We start from the raw sequence: 22,742 nt of genomic DNA on the forward strand, positions 1-22,742 counted from the left end.
TGGTCAATGAAATGCTATTCTATCCTATAGGTAAAATTTTTGAACGCGCCTTATAATGCGGTAATATGGCGTCTCGCATGATCGAACGAAACGTCACTTTCAAGCGATTCGATCGAGTGCATTTGCGTAATTAAAATTTCAAACAGTCGTACTTCAAGTTTCAGTGTTTCTTATTATCAGTTATTATTATTGCGCGTTCGTGTCACTGTGATTCCTCGATCGTTGTTTCCGGTGTATAACAAACACGTCTTTCGTTGACAAATAACCTAAAAGAAGAAATGGAAGAGACTTGTTTGGACGAACCTTCGGTAAATTTCGAAAGAGCCACTCTAGAAATCGCTAATGTTGATCGTAAGTTTTCTCCTCAGTTCTTTCGAATAATAATAAGTTTTTAACAAAATATTTTTTCAATTTTTCTCAAATTTTATAAGAGAACAGACAAAGAGAAATTTTGATTACTCCCTCTTTAAATTTCAGCTGTCAAACCTGCGACAGAAAGCGCGGAGGACACGTCAAAGCGGAATACCGCTTCGAAAAATGTGTGTAATGTGCCGTTCAGGCATATAGATGTTGACACATTTTTCACCGATAGAAATGAAGTTGTGGAAAGAGCGATAAATGACTGCAGTGAAAATCTGATAAAGGAGAACAACGACGAGCTTCTAGGAAGTTGGCTCCTGACGGAGTATGTATTGCTGTTATCAGTTATTGACTTTTCTTTGTTGCAATTTTGTCGTATACAGGAGAATTTATTTATTTGCAGGATAAGTCTGTGGGATACGGAAAAGGAGAGACTTGTATTACTATCGACGAGAGCTCTTTACTCTGTAAAATATGATTTTATTTCTCTAAAAATACTCGATTGTAATCGAATACCTATATCATTGTTCGATACAATAGTTACTGGGGATTTGATTTACCCATCCTCTTCTCTCGCACCGTGAGTATTAATGTTATGAATTATTTTTATATAAAAAAAATCTGTATGATTAATATATATATCTATATCCTATATATATTTTTTATACAAATGAAAATTATAGCCTCTCTATTGCTTTTGTCTGTTGCATTTTATTCATATTGACTCAATATCTTCTAGACGATTAAGTGGATTAGCAGAGGGTGTGTCGTCTATAATTCATTGTGCAGTACGCCAAGAATGGTCGTCTATCACGGGTTGTTCTAATCTTACTCAATTTGAGCCTAGGTATCACTCTAGTCTTACTCAATTTGAACCTAGGTATTGCTCTGTTGTCTGTTGTTAGCACTAATTCTATATATCAATTTGTTAAGTTGCTTTGTACATATATTTATTTTTACTGCTTTTTTCTATTTTTTATACTAAATGTATCTGTATTAATAAAACGCTTGTTTTATAGTGTGCTTTCTGTGTGTGTTTATGTTACGATTTACATAAATTGTTTCAAACTATTTATTTCGTACAATGTGTCACGAAAAATTGTTAAAATTGGCTTATTTCATATATATATTAAAATGCCTGCGGAAAAGAGGATTTTAAATTTTTCAGGAAGCGGCATATGCCAGGAATAAGACTTTTGTGGAACAGAGAGCAGCCTCTGCCTCTTATAAAAAAGTGGAATCCGTTTGCAAAAGATATACCGTGGCTCACATACGCTAGTCATCCGTTATTCTGGTATAAAGGTAGTTGAAACAAAAATTGTAAAATGATCAAAATCATAAATAGCATATTATACGAAAAATTTTTTTAAAATATATTTTTTGATAATTAAAACTTCAATAACGACATGATATTTTTTAGCTGGAACCGAAATTGTCAAAACGAGATTTGACATAGAAGCCTTTCATACCACGCTCAAAAGTTTATTATCGCATGAATGCAATGCTGTTAATATGCCGATCATTATAGAGAATTATTGCAGTCTCGGTGCCTTGGTGCACAATAGGAACGGCTTAGGCTTCTTTAAAATACGCGGCAAAGTCAGTTTCTAATTTCTCCGATCTTATTGTCTCGAATATTTCAAGGTATTTCTCTGAGCTAAATATTTTTTTTATTGTGGAAATTATTCTTTTCACACTTGTACAATATATGCCCCCAAAAAAAGAAAAAAGCAACTGATATAACATACACAATCACTTTTGTGAAAAAAAAAAAAAAAAAAAAACTTAACAATAAGATAAAATCTCTATATACAGTATTTTTAAAACTGTTTAATTATTTTCATACAAAATAGTAAATTTATTAAACAATAATTTTCATTAATTATTGCATATATTTTCTAGCATCATATAAATTATATATGTTTATAAAAGATATATTTTTTCAAATACATAAATTCTACATTTATTTATAAATTATATATTTACACTGTGTGCTAAATTGTTGATATTTGACATGAAAGTAAAGGTTTTGTGTTTTAAAAGTTATATAACAAAAATTTGAAAATATTTTAGAATTTAGTACTTGGATTTTATTGAGCAGAAATAATTATAAGTATTCGTTGTAATCTCTTAATAGGACATTGTGCAATGTATCTATATATATATATATATATATATATATATATATATATACATGTCCATATTTTTTAATTATATATAATAATGCAAATCTTAAATCTTTTTTAAATTATACATATAACATCACAGTGGTATTTTCTAATAGTAGGCAACTAGGACAAGTATTTTAAGGAATTTTAAAAGTGCGCGCTTTATCCTGAATCGTATAAAGATGTTTTCCTGTCACTTTACAGATGAGTATATGTTATTTCATTATTATATAGAAAATTTAGAGAAACATAGTTAAAATCTCCTTAATCTCAAATTATCGGGACTGATATATTTTAAGAATAATATATAAATTATATATATTTTTATTATGTACATTATATATTACTGTTATATATATTATGTATTATGTATATATATATTTAATATTTAATATATATGTGGAGAAAATCTTTCTCTTGTGACAAGTTTAAAAAAGAAACCGCACGACTTAATTTTATGTATTTGAACGCGAATTACATAAATATATATACATATATGCAATTGATTTCTGCTTTTATATATACCAATTATTCTGCTTATGCGATTGGGGGGGGGGGGGAGAGGATTACGTAAGTTAGGTTAGGCAAACAGATGACTTGTTTATATCACCTGTTGCTTCAATGTCGAATATTTGTAATTTGTGATGCTGTACGTATATGTACATACACTATTACATTGTCTAGTTTGAGTGCTTTTTAATTTATAATTTTATCTTCTACTGAATTAAAATGTAGCAACAAATATTATAGATTGATCGTCGCAGGTGTGTATATAATTTTATAATGTAAAATTATCGGTTAATTTTACATGAGTGTATATATGTAAATGGTTGAAAATATATATTCTTCGTGTCAATTTATCGAATAATATGTTATAGTATACAGAGATGATTTTGTGATGACTTCATCGCGCATTTTTATCGACACATGTGTGCGCAAAATGCATGTTGCAGGTAACACATTCATGCTAATTATTGTAATAATTAAATGGTGATGATATCCAGACACACATAATATATTCGATACGTATATATAAGTTAATTCTGTTGTATGATATACTTGCAGTTTTGTCAGACTATATAAATTTTTACAAATAAGATGGAGAAAAGTAAGGCTCAAACAAGTTTAAAGAATGCGCAAGAAAGGACCTTAATAAGATAAGTGAGGTCAACGAAGGTCAAATGTAATGATCAAAGACATGAATGCAAAGTAGATTCTATTCGCTGGTTTGGCATTACTTGATTTGGCATTACTTGATTTGGCATTAGTGTCGAGAGGACTGGATTATTATGTATATATCGAATCCAATTTCCACTTTGTGATGATAAAATGCGTTTTCGATTTTTAAAACAGAGATCTGTATTCCTGATTGGTTTGGGAATTGGTTTTGTTTTTCCGTTATTACTGTCTTTATTAAGGAATATATTTGTGATTGATTCAACGAGCGAAGATCAATCATTGTGGCAGCCTGAATATTATCTGAGTAAATCACCTCACCATGAAGAGATTGTTTTACGGCATTGGGAGAAAGTGAAGAAGACGTCTGGCTATTTTAATAACGTTACATACTACACTTGGTTGGTAGCGCAAAACTTGAAATTACACAAACTTGATTTGGATAGATATTTATATCCCCAAAAAGGAAGTATAAGAGAGATTGAAAACATGGAATGGAACTGGTTAAAAGAACGAGTATCTATTACATGTATTGTTTTTGTAGAAAAACTCAAAATGGGGAAGTCAATCCAGGCTACATGGGGTAAACGCTGTAACAATATTTATTTCTTTGCACATCATTTGAAAGACACCGAATTACCTATTGTAAATATAGATACAAAGATTGTGTCTTCCTGGCAATTGCTATGCGAAGCTATGAATTATATTTGGAAAAAAACGACGGACAAATTGGAATGGATTATTTTTGTAAGAGACAATACTATGGTCATACCGGAGAATCTGCGTTACATGATTGCTCCATTAGACCACAGAGATGATTATTATCTAGGCCATCCCATAGTTCTATGGGGTCAAATTTATAACGTTGCTCAATCTGGATACGTTCTTAGTAGAGGGGCATTGGCTAAAGTAGTGCAAATGTTTAATACTACAGAAAAATGCATCGCGGGTGGAAAGTATTGGAAGAAGGAAGATTATTATCTTGGTAAATAATGTGATATTTTCATTTAAATTTAAAACAATTTGAAACATGCTCTATATATGCGTAATATTGATTTTCTCTCTCATTTTACAGGAAAGCACCTGTCGTCCTTGGGCATATATCCGTCCGATACCAGAGATCAGTACTTAAGAGGTACTTTCCACGGTTATTCTTTACAAAATCTTCTATGGGGTATCATCAGACCGGATAGCTACTTTACACGTGCTGTCTATCCGACGAAAAAGGAATGCTGCTCGCCGATATCCGTGACTTTCAGTGTCAGTGAGCCTGACAAAATGCACATGCTAAATTATTTGCTGTATCGCTTGCATGTATTCGACGGCGAAAGCAAATTTGGTAACATACCCGCCAAGATGCAAATACCCGAAGATAATGTAAGTCTTTACACTATGTTCATTTGATTCTTAAATATTATTTTGTCAAACAGTATCGATTTTATTTATTACACAATCAGAATTAAATTTAAATTACTTTTGTTTAAATATAAAAAAAATTACAATAGATAAATATTATATGATAAATAAATGATATAAATAATAATAATAATAATAATAATAATCGAGCATATTATATATCCCAGGTGTGGAAAATTGCACTGCAGGAGGAATTCAACATCACGCATTTAAGCGATATATCAAGTGATGCTTATTACGAAATATGGCATTCGAAATATTCGGAACCGGGACAGCTGAGAGTTGCTGAAAATTATCGAATGACGCCGAATGTGTTGAATTGTTTATTGGCGAGTTATAAAGCGGGAAACAAATCTGCGATTAATTGTAGAAGTAAAACTATCGGCAGCACAAAAACCTGAGCCATTAGAATATCCATTAGATCTGTTATTTATAACAGTTTTATTATAATTATCAAGATGGAAGATTTACAAAAAACCAATAGACGGTGAATATCTCCAGTCTTGTAATATACGATTATTTATGCATTAAGAACGCGTTATAAGTTTTGGCAGATAAGTATATTAATAAAGATAACATTATTTAATCTAATTTATTTAGTTTACCATGTATAATTGATTTGATTAGACGTGCCGTATGAAATTCGCATTATTAATAGGAAATGGTGGTTGATAATTACTTTTCCTGTGCTTTATCGAGCCAATTAGAGACTCATTAACGTCTACAAACAAAAGTGATAAGTTAATCTCGTTCCTAAAATACTTTGGCAAAAGTATGCCTACCACAACTTTCACGAATCATTGATATAAAAGCAGTTATATACTTGTTATAATAATTACGCACTTTTTTTAGCTTTGTATAATTCAGCTGGTATAATTTTTACGCTTAGTTCTATATTTTAAATGTACTTAAAGTCTGCACATATAGAATATATGTAGAACCAGAAGTGCACAGGTGTGAGGAAGATATATTTACGGCAGAGCAAAAGAAATGAACTATACAGAGATAATTAAAATTTTATTAGAGATAATTAAAATTTGATAACTAATAGTTTAATTAGTTGATCTTTTACGAATGAATCTTTTTAGAATAAAAATTGAAACTAGTGTCGCAAAAAAAAAGTTTACTAGATAACATAATAATTATATTTTTTATATTACATATTTTTATATTATATAGAGATATGATATAGAAATATTATATAGAGATATACACAATGATTTTTTGGCATATAAGTATATACTTTATATACAAAATACATCATGTGCCAGAGTTGACCTATATTTTTCATTTTTCTCGTTTATCAAACGCGACCTGTAAACTTATCACTTATCCGTTTCCTTCTAGAGAGGTAGATATATAAAAGAGTCGTGTACTCTCTGATTCGCACTTTTTAAAAGTGTTGCTTGATCCGCGCATTTCAGAAAACATAAATGTGAATTGTTTACATGCAAATATGAGAAGTTGTATCTCGCATTGATAACATGCTACCGTTACAGATACTTGGATGTACATTTGTACTAATTATCGTTGCAAACGATATAATACAAGGATATGGATATTCGGTGGATACGCAAGAAGCAGACGAGTCAGTATTCTACATATCTTCTTATTATAAAAGAGAAAGAAATTTTTTATATATTACTAGAAAAACTGTACATTTTGTCTCATCTATATATGTATATTTATAAAAATACAATAGTACATTTGGCTTCTTTTGATGCCCTAGAGAGGAAGGTACGTTGAACGATGCGCCAGATGCAGCGATTGAAGATTCTTATAATGTTAAAAGCAGGAAGGGTGGAAGACATATATTCGCGGGAGGTTGTGCCCGTAGACCGGATGCGCCTATAAACGGCAAGATTAAATGTTCCTTGGCCAGGTATTTAAACAATTAGTAATTGTCAGTCTTTTTTTATGATATTAAATATATTTGTAACATTAATTTTTCTAAATATTGTCAAAATTTCATATTACATTCTATTAAAGTATGTAAAGCATTGAAGAAAGTATAATAATATATTAATTTTTTGATGATACAGTGGCTGTACTGCAAGTTGTGCGCCAGACTACAAATTTCCAAACGGCGCGTTTCATCTGACCGTCACCTGCGTTGATAAGGAATGGAACATTGAAGAAACCGAATGGAACTCGATGCCGCATTGCGAACGTACGTAGGAGAAAGTACGACTTTTCATCTCCGAGGTGGAAAATCCGGAGTTGACGAAATGTGATTTCAATCATGATCGTCATATCAAATTATTTTTCACAGCGATTTGCTTGCCCGAGTGCCAGAACAAGGGGATATGCATCGCGCCTCATCATTGCGACTGTCCCGAACACTTTAGCGGTCCGCAGTGCCAGTTCGAGGATAAACCGTGTTTGAATTATCCACCGCCCGTGCTTAATTCTTATAAAAAGTGTAATTTAAAGTGAGTGATACATCTGTGGATCTTATATGTATCTGGATTGTTCTTTTACTACTTCTCTGATTTTATTTTTTCAGGACGTGCACTGTCTCTTGCATGAAACAATTTACTTTCCCCGATGGTTCGTCCGTCGCCAATTTAATATGCAAGGACGGGAACTGGATGCCAACCAGAAGCGATTGGGTATCGATTCCGGATTGCGAACGTACGTCTACACGAACGTTAAATCTCTATGTGTGCTATATAAAATTGTAACGCTTTGTAGCATAATTTAACATAATTGTATCTCGACAGCTGTGTGCGAGCCACCCTGCCAGAACGGTGGCAATTGTCTGCCGACGAATCTATGCCAGTGTCCACAGGATTATCGAGGACCTCAATGTCAATACTGTAAGTATAAAAACAGATATATCTCGTAAACTTATATAATTTGTTTTATTTTCCAACGCAAAGAATATATATGCGAAAAGATAAATTTTGATAAATAAATCTTATATTGTAAATTAATAAATTTTTATTAATCTCGTATATATAGATTTATATATAATTATAATACATTAATTTATTATATAATATAAGAATTCATATATATAATTTTTTATACAAAATCACATTTCTAATCTAATGTGGATGGCAGCTGCCGATATTTGCGATACCGAGAAGCTACGTTTCAACGGCGGATATTACTGCACCGGTGACAACGAGAAGTATTCCTGCACGCTGAATTGTCCTGCGGGAGTGGAATTCGAATTCCCACCTGCCGCATCTTATACCTGCACCTACGATAAAGGCGTCTTTGAACCGCAGCCGATACCGCAATGTAAGGTCGACAATAACGTCAAGATCATTTCGCTCGGAACATCCCACAACACCTACGTACGGGAATCGAATCATTCGTGGTCGATGCACGATGTTTACGGCACGAAACACTCTCAGGAAATTCATAGCGGATATTACGGTGTTCATGGTAGCGATGCGTCCTCATATCCGGTAAATAATACAATATCACATTCATGTATTCAACATGCATAATGCTGAACGTGAGCTGAGAATGATGTAATTAATTTGTGTAAAACTTTATAGATTGACTCCAATGGGGTAATGATATTCGAGATGAATCGACCGAGACCTAAGACGTGCTTCATCTGGGGCGGCGCGCACTACAAGACCTTCGACGACAGAATCTACAGCTTCGACAGCGATTGCCCGCACACGCTTCTTCGGGAGACGCGAGACGGCGTCTGCACGATTGTAGCGCTTAACAGCCCGGGATGCAGAGCCGGATCGTCGAGTCACCATTGCGCTAAGATCATAAAACTCTTTGTGCACGACAAGGAGTATACGCTCACCAGCGACGAGACGGGAATGCCAGCGTTCCTCAACGGCAAACGATCTTTGCCGATACCTGTGTACTTGCCCGGATTGCGCGTGGACAAGTCTGCTCATTTCACCCTCGTTTCTCTCGACTCTTTGGGCGTGAAGCTAAAATGGGACGGCATCCTGCTACTGCAGATCGAGGCATCCGAGAGTATGTGGAACAAGACAACCGGTCTGTGCGGTACCATGAACGACGATCGAAACGACGAGTTCCTAACGAAGAGTGGAAGTTATGCCAGTAGTATACCAGCGTTGGCGAATTCTTGGCGCGTCGACGATCTTGGAGGTAAACGAGAAACGACACAAAGTCGTCGTCTTGTATAAATTATATTTGCATTGCTAATATAATGCATATATGTATCATCAAGTATCGATGTTACTTGAATGTGAAAATTATGAAAACTGTACATTTATATTACTTTATCTCCACAATATTTCAAAATAACAATATAAAATATATCTAAATATGAATAATATATAATAATATAATAATTGAAAATATCGAGCTATCGTAACAGATAGATTTATTATTATTATGACAATTGTGCCAATTATAGTAATTTGTTTCATTTCACAGAAATATGCGACGATTATCCGAGTACGCGACATGCGTGCGAATTGAAAGAAGAGTTTGCTCGAGAAGCTTTCGAGTTTTGCACCGAGCTGCTCTCCAATCATAAATTCAAAGCTTGCGCAAATACGATCAATTTTTCCGAATTGACCGCGGCATGCCTGTGGGATTATTGCGCGTGCAAGCACGACGACAGGAGAAAATGCGCCTGCGATACCATGGATATTTACATCCGCCAATGCGCTCACAAGGGAATCGCGCGATTAACCGCGTGGAGGAGCAACGATACTTGTCGTAAGTCCATTTCAACATGTTTTAGGTGATGCATAATTTAATCTTGTAAGAATTAACATCTTTTAGTCCTATTTATTTCGTAAGTAAACAAATAAATTGTCTCGTAGCGATTCTGTGCGATGGTGGACGAGTGTATCTGTCATGCGGCCCGAAGGTGGAAGCGTCCTGTTCTTCCGGTACCGAGGCGAAGCAGGAGACTTCCTCCGAGGAATGCGAGGAAGGTTGTTTCTGTCCAGCAGGTACTTTGGAGCACGAAGGCAAGTGCGTCTCCCCGGAAGAATGCCCGTGCAGATTGAGGGGCAAACTGTTCCAACCGGGCACGAGTGTGCAGAAGAAATGCAACACTTGCACGTGCATTTCCGGCAAATGGGTGTGCACGCAGATACGTTGCGGCGCCAGATGCGCCATCGTGGGCGACCCGCATTACACCACGTTTGATGGCAAGCACTACGATTTTATGGGAAAGTGCAAGTACTATTTGATGAAGGGAGAGAATTATACGATCGAGAGCGAAAATGTCCCGTGTTCCGGAGCGATATCCGAGGTCAGAGAAATTAGCGAAAAGAAATTTATTTTGTCAATTTTATGAATTATCTCGCTCACATTATTTTTACTTATTCCTGATTAATTATTATTTATTTCAGAATTTGGGCTTTGCCTCCACAAGCGGCTCTCCATCGTGCACCAAAGGCGTCACGATCAATTTTAAGGATACTATTGTAAAATTAAAGCAGGGTCGCCAGATTACGATAAACGGCGACGAGGTAGTAAGATTCCCGATGCTGTACAATGGTGCTCGAATACGAATCGCGAGCAGTATATTCATAGTGGTTCAGTTGCCAAATGCTTTGGAAGTATGGTGGGACGGTGTATCCCGTGTTTACATTAATGCTCCAGCCGAATTCCACGGTAAAGTCTTTTCTTTCTAATACTATAGAAATATAATCATACTTTGGAGGAGCATTTTTTATTAAGCTATCGTTTTTACAGATCGAACGAAGGGACTTTGCGGGACGTTTACGGAAAATCAAAAGGATGATTTTATAACGCCTGACGGTGATATCGAGACCGCGGCGATCGTCTTTGCCAATAAATGGAAAACGAACGAATATTGCATCGATGAGTTTGAAAGCGAAGCGATACACCCTTGCGATCTAAATCCTCAAAGAAGGGCGAGCGCGGAAGAACATTGTTCCAAGATACATAGCGATATTTTCTCGGGTATTTGTTGGAAATTTCACATATCACATATCGCGTAACTTTTTACTTTAATAGAATAATTTTACAAAAGTTTAGATAAAATATGTATACATTTTGCAACAAAGTTACAATAAGGAAATCCTAGCTACTATACAATTTTTAAAAATTTTTGACTATCTCGATCTTCTTCAAAGATTTCATTATTTTTATATTATCTTATATTTTAGATTGTCACTGGTACGTTGATCCGTTGGAATTTTACCGAGATTGCGTGTACGACATGTGCGCATGCGATGCCGATGTAAAATCGTGCCTCTGTCCGATATTGGCGGCCTACGCGAAAGATTGCGCGGTATTAGGAGTGAAACTTTTGTGGCGTGCCGAGATTGAGGAGTGCAAGATTCATTGCAGCGGCGGGCAGACTTATCAAATCTGCGGAAATAGCTGCACTAGGTTAGTATATGCATTAACAATATTTTTTTATCGACTTTTTATCGCTTATTTCATCGCAGATCGTGCACGGACATATCCTTTTATCGAGACTGCAAACAGGAGTGCGTGGAAGGTTGCAACTGTCCGGAGGACCAAACGTTAGACGCGAAAGGCGAATGTATCCCGATCGTTCAGTGTCCCTGCGTTTATGCTGGTCGCGAATACAAACCTAATCATCGAGAGGTCCGTCCGGGCAATAAGGGACAGGAGTTTTGCTCTTGCATAGGTCAGTACTCCAAGTACTGAGAGCTTGCTTCTGACAATATTTTTCAAAAATCTATCTTTTTATTATAGGTGGTGTATGGGAGTGTCGATTAGCGACGCCGAACGAGATTCGAGAATATCCACCGGTCACGGATCTGCTCTGCCCCGCCATTAAACATCTGGAAGCGACGGATTGTCAACCGGTGGAGCAGAGAACTTGTAGCAATATGCATCTATCGAACGAACAAACGCCATCGGTGTGTACGTCCGGTTGCGTTTGCAAATCCGGATACGTCCTAGATGTGGCAAACGGCATATGTGTTAAGAAAGAGGACTGCCCCTGTCTTCACGGCGGCAAAAGCTACAAAGAAGGCTCGGTTATACAGACCGGATGTAACACCTGCACGTGCAAGGGCACCAAGTGGGAGTGCACGGATCGGATTTGCACGGGTGAGATTTTTCTCTAAAATTCGCTTTTAATAATCACTATTATTTTTTTACATATTTATTGATAAAATTAAGATACTATATATATATATATATATATATATATATATATATATATATATATATAATATTTCTCAATACATACGCGAAAATATAAATAAAATATATCTGAACAACGATTGCTTTTTGTTTCCCATCTTTTTTCGGTAAATGTATATTGTTTCGAGCGAAAGAAAATCTGATTCATTTTATCAACAATGTGATATTATTAATTTGATATAATTTTTTGGTAGGAATTTGCTCCGTGTGGGGCGACTCGCATTACGAAACGTTCGACGGTAAGATGTACACTTTCCAAGGGATATGCGACTATGTTTTGGTGAAGAGTACGTTGAGCAAGGAAGAGTGTTTTGACATATCGATTCAAAACGTACCTTGTGGTACGAACGGAGTCGCGTGCTCGAAGTCGATCAAGCTGATAATCGGCAGCGGTGAACAGCGAGAAGAGCTTGTCTTGACGAAAGGAAAGGAGTTACCGAAGAAAACTTACAAGAGGATGACGATTAGAATCGCTGGTCTCTTTGTGTTTGTCGATGTGCCGGACTTGGGATTGGTGTTACAGTGGGACAGAGGTAAGAAATGTGCACAAAAATGTCTAAAAAAATTAGATTAATTAGATTTGAACTTTTGAAAGTTTATTTCGACAATTGTCGTTTAGGTACCAGAGTTTACGTGAGATTAAATCCGGAATGGAAAGGTCGCACGGTGGGCCTGTGCGGTGACTACAATGGCAATGCCGAGGACGACTTCAAGACACCGTCCGGTGGGATATCCGAGGTCTCCGTGAATCTATTCGGGGATTCGTGGAAAAAGAACGCGTTCTGTCTCGAATCAAAGGACATGCAGGACGATGCCTGTGAACGGCATCCAGAACGTAAGCTGTGGTCATTGCGGCAGTGCAACGTTCTCAAATCGCCCTTGTTTTTGCCATGTCACACGGAAGTGGAAGTCGAGCCGTATCTACGCGATTGCATCTTCGACACGTGCAGCTGCGACGCCGGCGGCGACTGCGAGTGTCTATGCACAGCACTGGCCGCGTACGCGCATGAATGCAACGTACGAGGCGTTCCTGTGAAATGGCGAACGCAAGAACTTTGTCCATTGCAGTGCGATGAAAAATGTAGTACATATTCGGCTTGCGTCTCAACCTGTCCACGCGAAACGTGCGACAATTTGATGACCGTGAAACATAGCTCGCATCTGTGTGCGGAAGACACGTGCATGGAGGGTTGCCGGTTGGAATCCTGTCCCGAAGGTCAAGTGTACCGGAACACCAGTTACACAGAGTGTATATCCAAGTCGATGTGCGCAAAGCCATTCTGCGCCGAAGTCGGCGGAACGACATACTACGAGGGTGATCGAGTCAGCGGCGATGATTGTCAGAGCTGCTTCTGCAGTCGCGGCAAAGTGACTTGTAATGGAGAGGCTTGTACCAGCACTCCTGTAACTAATACTGCTACCGTGCCCATGGCGGAACCTCAGAAATGCGTGGATGGTTGGTCCATGTGGATCAATCAGGATCCAATGGTGAAGGGGAAGAAATTCTTGGACGTAGAGCCGTTGCCCATTTTAATGGATTTTGCTAATGTGAACGGATTCGCGATTTGCGACAGAGAGCACATGGTCGACATAAGATGTAGATCCGTCAAGGAACACACGAGTCCGAAGGAAAGTGGCTTGGACGTAGAGTGTAGCCTAGAGCGCGGTTTGTACTGTCAATCGCATCTTCCGGATCTTCCTTGCGTGGACTTTGAGATCAGCGTGCTGTGTCGCTGCTCCGAATCAGTCACACATTCCGGCGTCGAAAATGCGACAACGGAGATTGGGCTAAAAGAATGCGATGTAACGCATCCCAATTCGCCTCATCCGACCAATTGCCAGCTATTTTATCATTGTGTTCCCACCCCGACGGGATATGAACTGGTGGAGAAATCATGCGGTCCCGGCACCTTGTACAATTCCGAGACCCAAGTATGCGATTGGCCGGCGGAAGTTGGACGTATACGGCCAGAGTGTTCAAATGCATCCGGACGAACCACGCAGACCAGTAGCGGAACCGAATGGAGTACCAATTATAAGAGTACGGTGAAAAAGATAGTATCGACCATGAATGTATGTAAGACCGGCGAGACGTGGAGCGAATGCGCGATTCAGTGCGCCAGGGCGTGCCAGTACTATCGTCACATCCTGATGACCCAGGGTTATTGCAACGAAAGTACCGATTGCGTCGCTGGATGCGTCTCGATCGATCAACCGACGTGTCCTTCGCACAAATTCTGGCGAGACGGTCTCACCTGCGTAGAGGCGAATCACTGCCCCTGTAAATCCCACGACGGTGACTCGGTCGCGCCAGGCGCCGTCAGGAAGGAATCCGATTGCGAGACCTGCCAGTGTATCAATAATTATTACACATGCGATACAACCTTCTGCTACAACGTGTCGAGTCACGAAGAAACGACAGGAACGGGAACAGGACCGGAACAGACCGAATCGTCATTCAGTACAATCTCGGGGAGCACTTGGAAGATATTACCAGTTACTTCATCGCCCTTGTTCGAGCACACAATTCTTATACAGAGCACGGTCACACCACCCGAAGAATGCGACGACGCAAACTACGTGCCACTAATGCGAAGTCTGCGAAAGAAGGTGACTATCCGTACTAGCAGTAGCAAAAACCTTGTATTGCAATCTGAGAATCTGCTGGTACACACGGAGGGAAACTTTTCACCGTCATCCGAGAAATTCTGGGAACCCGAAATAACGAATGCGGATCAATGGCTCGACGTTGAATTCGGTAGACCTGAACCGGTCTACGGTGTGATCTTACAAGGTGCCGTCACCAAGGATGAGTTCGTGACCAGTTACAAGGTACTCTTTTCAGAGGACGGTCAAAGCTTTTCGTACGTGCTCGACCATGAGAAGCACCCACGTGTATTCAGAGGACCTGCCGACAGAATCCAGTCTGTGAAGCAAAGATTCTATCGACCGATCGAGGCAAGGATTATTCGTATCAATCCGCTGACGTGGCATAATGAAATCGCTGTTAAGCTAGAGGTGCTGGGTTGTCAGGATCACGTAACGACAACGACCGAACAACCTACAATAAAGACAACAAAATCCGAGAAGATCGTGAGACCGGTGTGCGAGGATTCAATGGGATTGGACAACGGACTAATGGCCATCGAACAAGTCTCGGTATCGAGCTCGCTACAGTTGATTAAAAATCTTCCGTTATCCTCGGAAGGAGTATGGCGTGCCGCTTTAGACAATCCGCATCAGTATGTTCAGTTTGACTTTCTGGAGGTCCGAAATTTGACCGGAATCACGATCAAGGGAGGCGACAATGCTTGGACGACCGTATACAAAGTATTCTACAGCAATGACGGACGTCACTGGAACCCGGTCGTTGACGAAAATGGCAACGAGAAGGAGTTTCTCGGTAATTTCGATGCGGAAAGCCGACAAACAAACTTCTTCGAGAGACCGTTGCACGCGAAATTATTGAGGATACAACCCGTCAAGTGGCACGATCATGTCGCATTAAAGATCGACATCCTCGGCTGCTATTTAGCATATCCTACATCAGAGACATCGGACATTAAGTCGACGACGACGTCGTCGTTTGAACGAGAGTGCAACGTGTGCGATGGGATCGATTGGACAACGTCGAACGACGAAGAACGTTGCAAATGCGAAAATCTTTATTGGTGGGATGGAGAATCGTGCGTACCAAAACGGGAATGTCCTTGCATAGTCGGACACGTGTCTTACGCGATAGGCAGCGTCTACGAGACGGAGGATTGTCAACAGTGCGTATGTGTCTTGGGCGGAACGCCCACGTGTTCACCGAAGAAATGCGAACCTTGTCTGGAACCAGGTCTACGATCTGTCGTCGGCAAACTGTGCACTTGTCTGTGCAAACCTTGTCCGGCAGGCACGAAACATTGTCCCACGAGCGACGTGTGCGTAAACGAGACCTCGTGGTGTGACGGTGTCCAAGACTGTCCAGATGACGAGAATGATTGTCCAGAAATAATTTCCACGACACCTATCGTTATTGAAGTTTCAGAAACGATAAGAACGATTGGTCAACAAGTTATGACGACTCCTGGTCCTATTCAAATTAGTCCATGCGAGGAACCACTTTGTCCACCTGGTTACAGAGTAGTCTTCAAACCGTCATCCCAGCGCCAGGATAAAGCGCATCACCATGTTAAAATAAACGTAAAATCCAAAGCTCGCAAAGGTTTCGCGAAGACGAAGGGATACAAGAAGCACCCGTTCCACGGGCGTCCGATGAAGAAGCAAGATTATTGGTCAGACGTAGAAGATATTCAATGTTCCGAGTTTATTTGCATGCCTGTCAAGTCCCCGCCTGTCCTCCCCGGCAAGAAGCCGGAACCGTGTCCGGAGGCATCTTGTCCGCCACAATACGAGATAGTGTACGAGAGAACGAGCATGTACAAGACGCACAAGTGTCCCAAGTACGTATGCCGACCGTTGACGCCGCAGGAAGCGATTTGCAACGTCACCGGGAGGACCTTCAACACTTTCGACAACATGGAGTACAAATATGACATCTGCAATCACATTCTAGCTCGAGACATGTACGCTAACGAGTGGTACATCACCCTGGAGAAGCTGTGCCTTGGTTCGCTTGGGCAGCGACACTGTACTCGTATCCTGGTGGTGACGGTGAACGAACGGACGATCGTGTTCTATCCGAATCTGCATGTGGACGTCGACGGGTATACCTTCACGCCCGGGCAGATTGCGCGCTTTGGAAGACGGTTTCCCGGTTTCGAGCTCTCGCGAACGGGCGACAGAATCATCTTCCTCTCTCATCGCTACGGCTTCTGGGTGATCTGGGACTCGAGTACCAACGTGAAGATCGGTGTCGTGGCGAAACTGGCGGATCGCGTGGACGGTCTGTGCGGATACTTCGACGGTGATGTCGCAAACGATCGCCAGACACCCGAGGGAACGCAAGCGAGAAGCACCATTCAGTTTGGAAACAGCTGGGCCATGGAAGATGTGGAAGAATGCGATTCGCATGTGTGCCCACGCGATATCCAGGAGCAGGCTTGGACGATTTGCAACTCTGTGAGAAGTCCGATGCTGCTGGTTGCTTGCTCCGCCATCGTCGATCTTGACAAGTTAATAGATTTTAATTATTTAATATAAGCGATAGAAACTTGCTATATATAACTCAAATTATTAAAGGGAGTAAAGTGTTGAATAATAAAATTGGAATTCTAAATTAGTTTCTCTTTAAACTTTTACAAATTATTTTTTTAAATAATGTATATGTTCACACAAAAATATCTATATACATATAATATGTTCAGAACAAATGATTAATCCAATATTATTGCAGGTTTGTGTCTCGCTGCGTGGAGAGCGTGTGCTCCTGTTTGCATTCTTCCAATAACTCCTACGAGGATTGCCGGTGTCGCTTGCTAACTAGCTTCGTCGGCGAATGCGAGGCTGCCGCCGATTTCGGCGCGAATCTATTGACAGATTGGAGAACCGTTTACGACTGTCCCGCGAGCTGTCCATCGCCGTTCGTTCATCGGGATTGCTTCCGCAGCAAGTGCGAGATCACCTGCGACAATCTGCACGAGGTGGAACCGTGTCCGCCGATGCGGGGTATCTGCTTCCCCGGCTGCTTTTGCCCGGACGGCCTGGTACGTCGAAATGACGACGAATGCGTACCGCCAGCTAGCTGTCTGGACTGCGCGTGCGACGGCCTCGGCGATGCCAAGTTCATCGACTTCAATCGCAGAAACTTTAGATTCGCCGGCAACTGCACTTACTTGCTGTCGGGAACCGTCGTGGAGGACGCGAAGAGTCAGAGGAACGGGACTCGCGCCTATCAGATTTTGATCACCAACGGGTATTGCGCCACCGGTACGTGTACGGAGGTCGTCACTCTACTCTACGACGAACACGTGGTGCAGATAAGGCGCGCGGAACGATCGAAGGGCCTGCAGGTATCGATCGACGACGCTCGAGTGGAGATATTCCCGGCTGATCGCGCGTGGATCTTATTGGATCGAACGTCGACCGGAGATGTGACTCTGCTGGTACCGTTCATCCAGCTGCAGTTTGTCGCTTTTCGACAGAACTTTGCGTTTACCTTGAAACTACCCTCGCACATCTTCAGCGATGTTACCGAGGGTCTGTGCGGTAAATGCAACGCCAATGCCGAAGCTGGTTTTGAGAGACGCGACAGAGAGATTACGCGCGACGTCGATGAATTCGGTAGATCCTGGTTGGTTGAGGATCTGTCAACGCAGCTGGGCCTGAGCGATCAGACGTGTTTCAGTAATCGTCAGCCTCAGTGTACGCCACCGTCAGCTGACGAAGATATCTGCAAGAAGCTGTTGGATCTACCGGAGTTTATACAGTGCCACAGCATCATCGATCCAAAACCATATATGGATTGCTGTCACGACGCGTTATGCACCGGTGGCAACTACTGCGACAGCTTGGAAGTGTATGCGAGGAAGTGTCTGGAAGCCGGTTTATGTCCAGCTTGGAGAACCGATGAAATTTGTCCGTACGAGTGTCCTAAAGGTAAAATCTGAACCGATGCAAGATTTGTCGATTAAAATTGAAAGCAAAATTACACAGTATTTTGCTTTTTAGTTTATAAAGTGATTTTTACTAATTATGATGATTATTATTACGTCTTTAAAAAATGTTTTTGCTATATATAGAAGAAAGCTAAAACATTATTTTCAAATCACAAATCAATTTAATCTTTGCTTAAAATCAGACTCGATAGAAAACCGATTGATCTTTTGCATCAACTTAATATTAAATATATTTTGTAAATGTATTCTCTTTTTATTAAATAAAAAATTTATTTTTCTTAGATCTTGTCTACAAACCATGCGGCTCAAGTTGCAAGGAAACATGCGACATTTTGAACAAATCGGACAATCCAAAGTGCACATCCGGTCCTATTGAAGGATGCTTCTGCCCAGAGGATTATGTATTCCACAATGATTCTTGTATATTGAAACAAAACTGTTTCGTCTGTGACAAGGACGGTCACGTGCAGGGAGATATCTGGTATCCAGACAAATGTACCGAATGCAACTGTAACGGTGAGGTTGTAAGTTGTCAGAAGACAGAGTGTCCTGTATTGGATACGATCTGCGAGGAAAACATGATACCTGTACTTGTTAATGGAACTGAAGAGAGATGTTGCGCCAAGTATTTATGCGGTGAGTTAATAATAGCATCATTAAAAGGTACATTTCTAATGTATGTCCCTTTTTATCAAAACTGCTAAGAAAAGTTTTCAACATGTAGTTGTGTGGAGAGAGAAAGAGAGAGAATTTATTTTATAAATTATCTTCTAATTGTATATATTCTTGAATATATATTTTTTTAATTGCGAAAAATTCTTGCGCACACACGAGACACACTTACTAAATTATTTTATAAATTAGTTAATAAAAGAGAAATTAGTAATTATACTTGTAATTTTCTAGTGTTGCATTGTCAATAAATAAGAATATATTTGATTAAACACGTTTATAATTTAATGAATTTTGCAGCTCCAAAACCGACAGCTCCTACGATATGTATCGAGCCACAAGAGCCGGAATGTGGTTTTGGTCAAATAATGAAAGCGATCATCGACTCTGATGGATGTCATAAATTTATATGTCGTACGTATATACACGAGATCACGGTACATCTTTTATAAAATTATTTATCAGATTCTATCAGGTCTAAGATCTTTTTAGTAAGCTACAGGACGTTGCGTGATTAATTTCAGAGTGTCTACCTGTAAACGAGTGTCCCACTTTCAATGAACTTTCGAACGAAGTCGAGCAACTGCAACCCGGTTTCATACAAATGATGAATACATCCGGCTGCTGTCCGCGACCAACGAAATTGTGCGATCCAACAACTTGTCCTCTTGCACCAAAATGTCCAGATTACTACAACATTACAGCAATTTTGCTCGCAGACAGTTGTTGCTCCATTTATGAATGCGGTATAGTTTCCTCTTTTCCTAACTATTAATACAACTTGTTGAACTGTGTGTACGTACATCTGTATTATTATAGTTTAAGTAATTCAAAACGATGTACATAAGAGTTTCTTTAAAAAGACGGAAATTTTTTTAATAACATTTATCACACACATGAAAGAGATATGAAACGGAGATGTTGATTAATTATTTTACATTTACATTATTTGCATATAGTCCCTCCAAAAGACAGATGTCTTTATACAAATGATGAAGATCAAAGCAAGCAGCATGTAATAGCGAAACAGATTGGAGAGGAATGGAAGGATGGTAAATGCAAAACGTGCTTGTGCGAAGACTCGCATGACGGTCCTAAAGCAAACTGCTTAATCACGGAATGTCCAAGTATGAATGCACATCCTGATGTGGAAGACTATGTATTGGAAGAAATATTATTGGATGATAAATGCTGCTCAATCTTTGAGCGTACCGCTTGCAGATGGAAAGACAAAGTATATAATGTAAGAGAAAATATATAAATATATTAATTTAGTACAATCTTTTTAATATTATTTAAAAACACTTTCTAATATATCACATGTTATTTGTTGATAGGTTGGCGAAAGTTGGAAGCCCAACATCAAGGATGCTTGTCTTTCGATGCAGTGTGATAAAGATTTGGGTAGTGTTCAGATACTAACAAAGGTCCAAGAATGTAATACCGTATGTGACTATGGTTACATATATCAAACGCCTAATGATACTAGTGTAAATTGTTGCGGAACGTGTGTCCAAGTTGCGTGCGTTGTAGAGGGTACGCTTAAAGATGTGGGAGAGCGATGGTACTCGGATGATCATTGTGTGACATACTTTTGTGAATCCACAAATGGAAGTGTAAGATATAAAATTTTATATATAATCTTCTGTATACACACTGACTAATCAACGAAATTGTGAATGTAACTAATATTCATTTTTAGGTGTACATACAAGCAAGTACCGAAATTTGTCTAGAAATTGATCCGCAATTGGAGTTTGAATATGAGGTGGAAGAGCGTAAAATTCCAGAAAAGTGTTGTCCAGAATATGTCAAAACAGCTTGTCGTAGCGACGACGGACAAATATATAAACCTGGAGAAAAATGGAGATCTATTGTAGATAATTGCGTCATCGAGGCATGCGTTGGACCGAATATAACCAAGCGCAAAGAGATTGAAGTGTGTTCAAAGCAATGTGCTCAAGTAAGAATATTATACATTATGACGTATTTTATTAGATATATTCAATAATGTATTAACATCGCATTCAATCTCTAGGGATGGACGTATCAAGAATCAGAAGATGGTAAATGTTGCGGAGAATGCAAACAAGCATTTTGTGTATTCGAAGATACTTTGTATGCACCTGGCACGACATGGTCTTCTGATGACAATTGTACTACTTATACATGCATGGAAAAGAATGGACAGGCAAGTTCTTTCTTGGGAGAAACAAATATTTTCATTAGTTAGATGCGTTTTTATACATATATATACATATATACAATTAATTTTATAATTGTCTCATATTATATTTCTAATCACTTTAGTTATCTCTTGCTACAAGTCCAGTTGCTTGTCCGGATATAACAGATTGTCCTGCTGAATCAATTTATCATGATCAATGCTGCAAACGATGTAATTTGAGCAGCCTTAATACAGAAAAACAGATTAACGGTAAGTGTATAGAGAGAAATTAAAATAAGTGTTTAATTTTGTTTATTGTATACATGTTTTTTTGAGGTGTTTACTAATATTTTTCATGACTATTTCTTAGGAACATGCGAGACAATTGTTGTGGATGTAAAGAATACTGTAGGTATGCTAGTTGTAAACCATCCTTTACATGGAAAATGTAAAAATTTGGATGCCATTGAAGGTATTAAACAATGCAGTGGAACATGTCAATCTTCAACATTTTTTGATAGTGGTAATGTTATATACAAAATAAACTTTTCTGTTTGTTACACAATGATTAATTTAATTCGACTTATATTTTTTTTTTCTATTTTCATACAGAAAGTTGGAATCAAGTGAGTAACTGTCATTGTTGTCAAGCAAAGGAGTACATTGGTTTAATTGTCAACTTAATATGCGAAGATGGCAGAAGAGTAAAAAAGCAACTAACAATACCAAATTCTTGTTCTTGCCAAAGTTGTGCTTCCTCGGACATTAAAAATGAAGATTGGAGGACAAAGAGCAAAGGTTAATCTCTAGAAACTGTTCCTTGATTATACATTTACTCTTTATTCATGTATCTTAATGATGAAATATTTTTGTATTTTAAAATGTCAAAAAAATGAGGGATTTTATATATGTATATATTCATATGTATATATACTGCAGTTAATAAAATAAACCCTCAGTATTAGAGATAAACTCTTCAACAGAATGAATGATGAAAAAATGCATTGTTTAAATCCTCTGAAACCTTTACATTTTTTAATATTGAATATATTGAAAATATTCACGAAACATAAATAAAAAAATTTTTTTCTCGTCAATCGACGGATT

General features: G+C 38.8%; 3 protein-coding genes across 6 annotated transcripts; all 3 read left to right on the plus strand.

Moving 5' to 3' along the window:
* Nucleotides 1–70: 70 nt before the first annotated feature.
* LOC145942837 (tumor protein p63-regulated gene 1-like protein) lies at nucleotides 71–3,034 on the plus strand. Of its 3 annotated transcripts, none has more exons than XM_083049915.1 (6): nucleotides 71–351; nucleotides 478–685; nucleotides 764–940; nucleotides 1,100–1,240; nucleotides 1,529–1,662; nucleotides 1,781–3,034. In XM_083049915.1, exons 1-6 carry the CDS (start codon nucleotides 279–281, stop codon nucleotides 1,969–1,971), a joined length of 924 nt encoding a protein of 307 aa, XP_082906041.1. In that variant the 5' UTR covers nucleotides 71–278; the 3' UTR covers nucleotides 1,972–3,034. The 3 variants fall into 3 exon arrangements, with proteins under 3 accessions (XP_082906041.1, XP_082906042.1, XP_082906043.1); XM_083049916.1 differs by having other exon boundaries at nucleotides 1,100–1,207; XM_083049917.1 differs by lacking the exon at nucleotides 1,100–1,240.
* An 86-nt stretch (nucleotides 3,035–3,120) lies between these two features.
* LOC145942828 (C1GALT1-specific chaperone 1) lies at nucleotides 3,121–6,056 on the plus strand. The gene is made up of 5 exons (XM_083049892.1): nucleotides 3,121–3,292; nucleotides 3,407–3,481; nucleotides 3,594–4,689; nucleotides 4,780–5,081; nucleotides 5,288–6,056. The coding sequence occupies exons 3-5, from the start codon at nucleotides 3,858–3,860 to the stop codon at nucleotides 5,519–5,521; spliced, it is 1,368 nt and encodes a 455-aa protein (XP_082906018.1). The 5' UTR covers nucleotides 3,121–3,292; nucleotides 3,407–3,481; nucleotides 3,594–3,857; the 3' UTR covers nucleotides 5,522–6,056.
* Nucleotides 5,581–22,596, plus strand: Hml (hemolectin). 2 transcript variants are annotated; one of them, XM_083049830.1, is made up of 29 exons: nucleotides 5,581–5,607; nucleotides 6,620–6,708; nucleotides 6,850–7,002; nucleotides 7,163–7,290; nucleotides 7,393–7,552; nucleotides 7,627–7,754; nucleotides 7,844–7,939; nucleotides 8,187–8,539; nucleotides 8,633–9,212; nucleotides 9,504–9,791; nucleotides 9,899–10,335; nucleotides 10,436–10,700; nucleotides 10,782–11,012; nucleotides 11,219–11,444; nucleotides 11,504–11,709; nucleotides 11,778–12,137; nucleotides 12,428–12,766; nucleotides 12,853–17,353; nucleotides 17,575–18,776; nucleotides 19,079–19,432; nucleotides 19,769–19,882; nucleotides 19,993–20,214; nucleotides 20,428–20,711; nucleotides 20,806–21,084; nucleotides 21,171–21,431; nucleotides 21,507–21,659; nucleotides 21,779–21,905; nucleotides 22,006–22,158; nucleotides 22,248–22,596. In XM_083049830.1, exons 4-29 carry the CDS (start codon nucleotides 7,275–7,277, stop codon nucleotides 22,436–22,438), a joined length of 11,526 nt encoding a protein of 3,841 aa, XP_082905956.1. In that variant the 5' UTR covers nucleotides 5,581–5,607; nucleotides 6,620–6,708; nucleotides 6,850–7,002; nucleotides 7,163–7,274; the 3' UTR covers nucleotides 22,439–22,596. The 2 variants fall into 2 exon arrangements, with proteins under 2 accessions (XP_082905956.1, XP_082905955.1); XM_083049829.1 differs by lacking the exon at nucleotides 5,581–5,607 and having other exon boundaries at nucleotides 6,421–6,708.
* Nucleotides 22,597–22,742: the final 146 nt, after the last annotated feature.

The sequence above is a fragment of the Prenolepis imparis genome, unplaced genomic scaffold, assembly GCF_030444845.1.
Source record: "Prenolepis imparis isolate NDT839.2.m4 unplaced genomic scaffold, iyPreImpa1.0 SCAF_11, whole genome shotgun sequence".
Taxonomy (NCBI): Eukaryota; Metazoa; Arthropoda; class Insecta; order Hymenoptera; family Formicidae; genus Prenolepis; species Prenolepis imparis.

What these genes read in the sequence shown, in the direction of transcription:
- Hml (XM_083049829.1), top strand. Translation starts at nt 6,605, where the DNA reads ATGCTACCGTTACAGATACTTGGATGTACATTTGTACTAATTATCGTT. An exon ending in GCCATCGTCGATCTTGACAA is followed by an intron (nt 17,354 to 17,574) that starts GTTAATAGATTT and finishes ATATTATTGCAG; the next exon opens with GTTTGTGTCTCGCTGCGTGG. An exon ending in GCATGGAAAAGAATGGACAG is followed by an intron (nt 21,660 to 21,778) that starts GCAAGTTCTTTC and finishes TAATCACTTTAG; the next exon opens with TTATCTCTTGCTACAAGTCC.
- LOC145942828 (XM_083049892.1), top strand. Translation starts at nt 3,858, where the DNA reads ATGCGTTTTCGATTTTTAAAACAGAGATCTGTATTCCTGATTGGTTTG. An exon ending in GAAGGAAGATTATTATCTTG is followed by an intron (nt 4,690 to 4,779) that starts GTAAATAATGTG and finishes CTCATTTTACAG; the next exon opens with GAAAGCACCTGTCGTCCTTG. An exon ending in TGCAAATACCCGAAGATAAT is followed by an intron (nt 5,082 to 5,287) that starts GTAAGTCTTTAC and finishes TATATATCCCAG; the next exon opens with GTGTGGAAAATTGCACTGCA.
- LOC145942837 (XM_083049915.1), top strand. Translation starts at nt 279, where the DNA reads ATGGAAGAGACTTGTTTGGACGAACCTTCGGTAAATTTCGAAAGAGCC. An exon ending in CCATCCTCTTCTCTCGCACC is followed by an intron (nt 941 to 1,099) that starts GTGAGTATTAAT and finishes AATATCTTCTAG; the next exon opens with ACGATTAAGTGGATTAGCAG. An exon ending in CTTACTCAATTTGAACCTAG is followed by an intron (nt 1,241 to 1,528) that starts GTATTGCTCTGT and finishes TAAATTTTTCAG; the next exon opens with GAAGCGGCATATGCCAGGAA.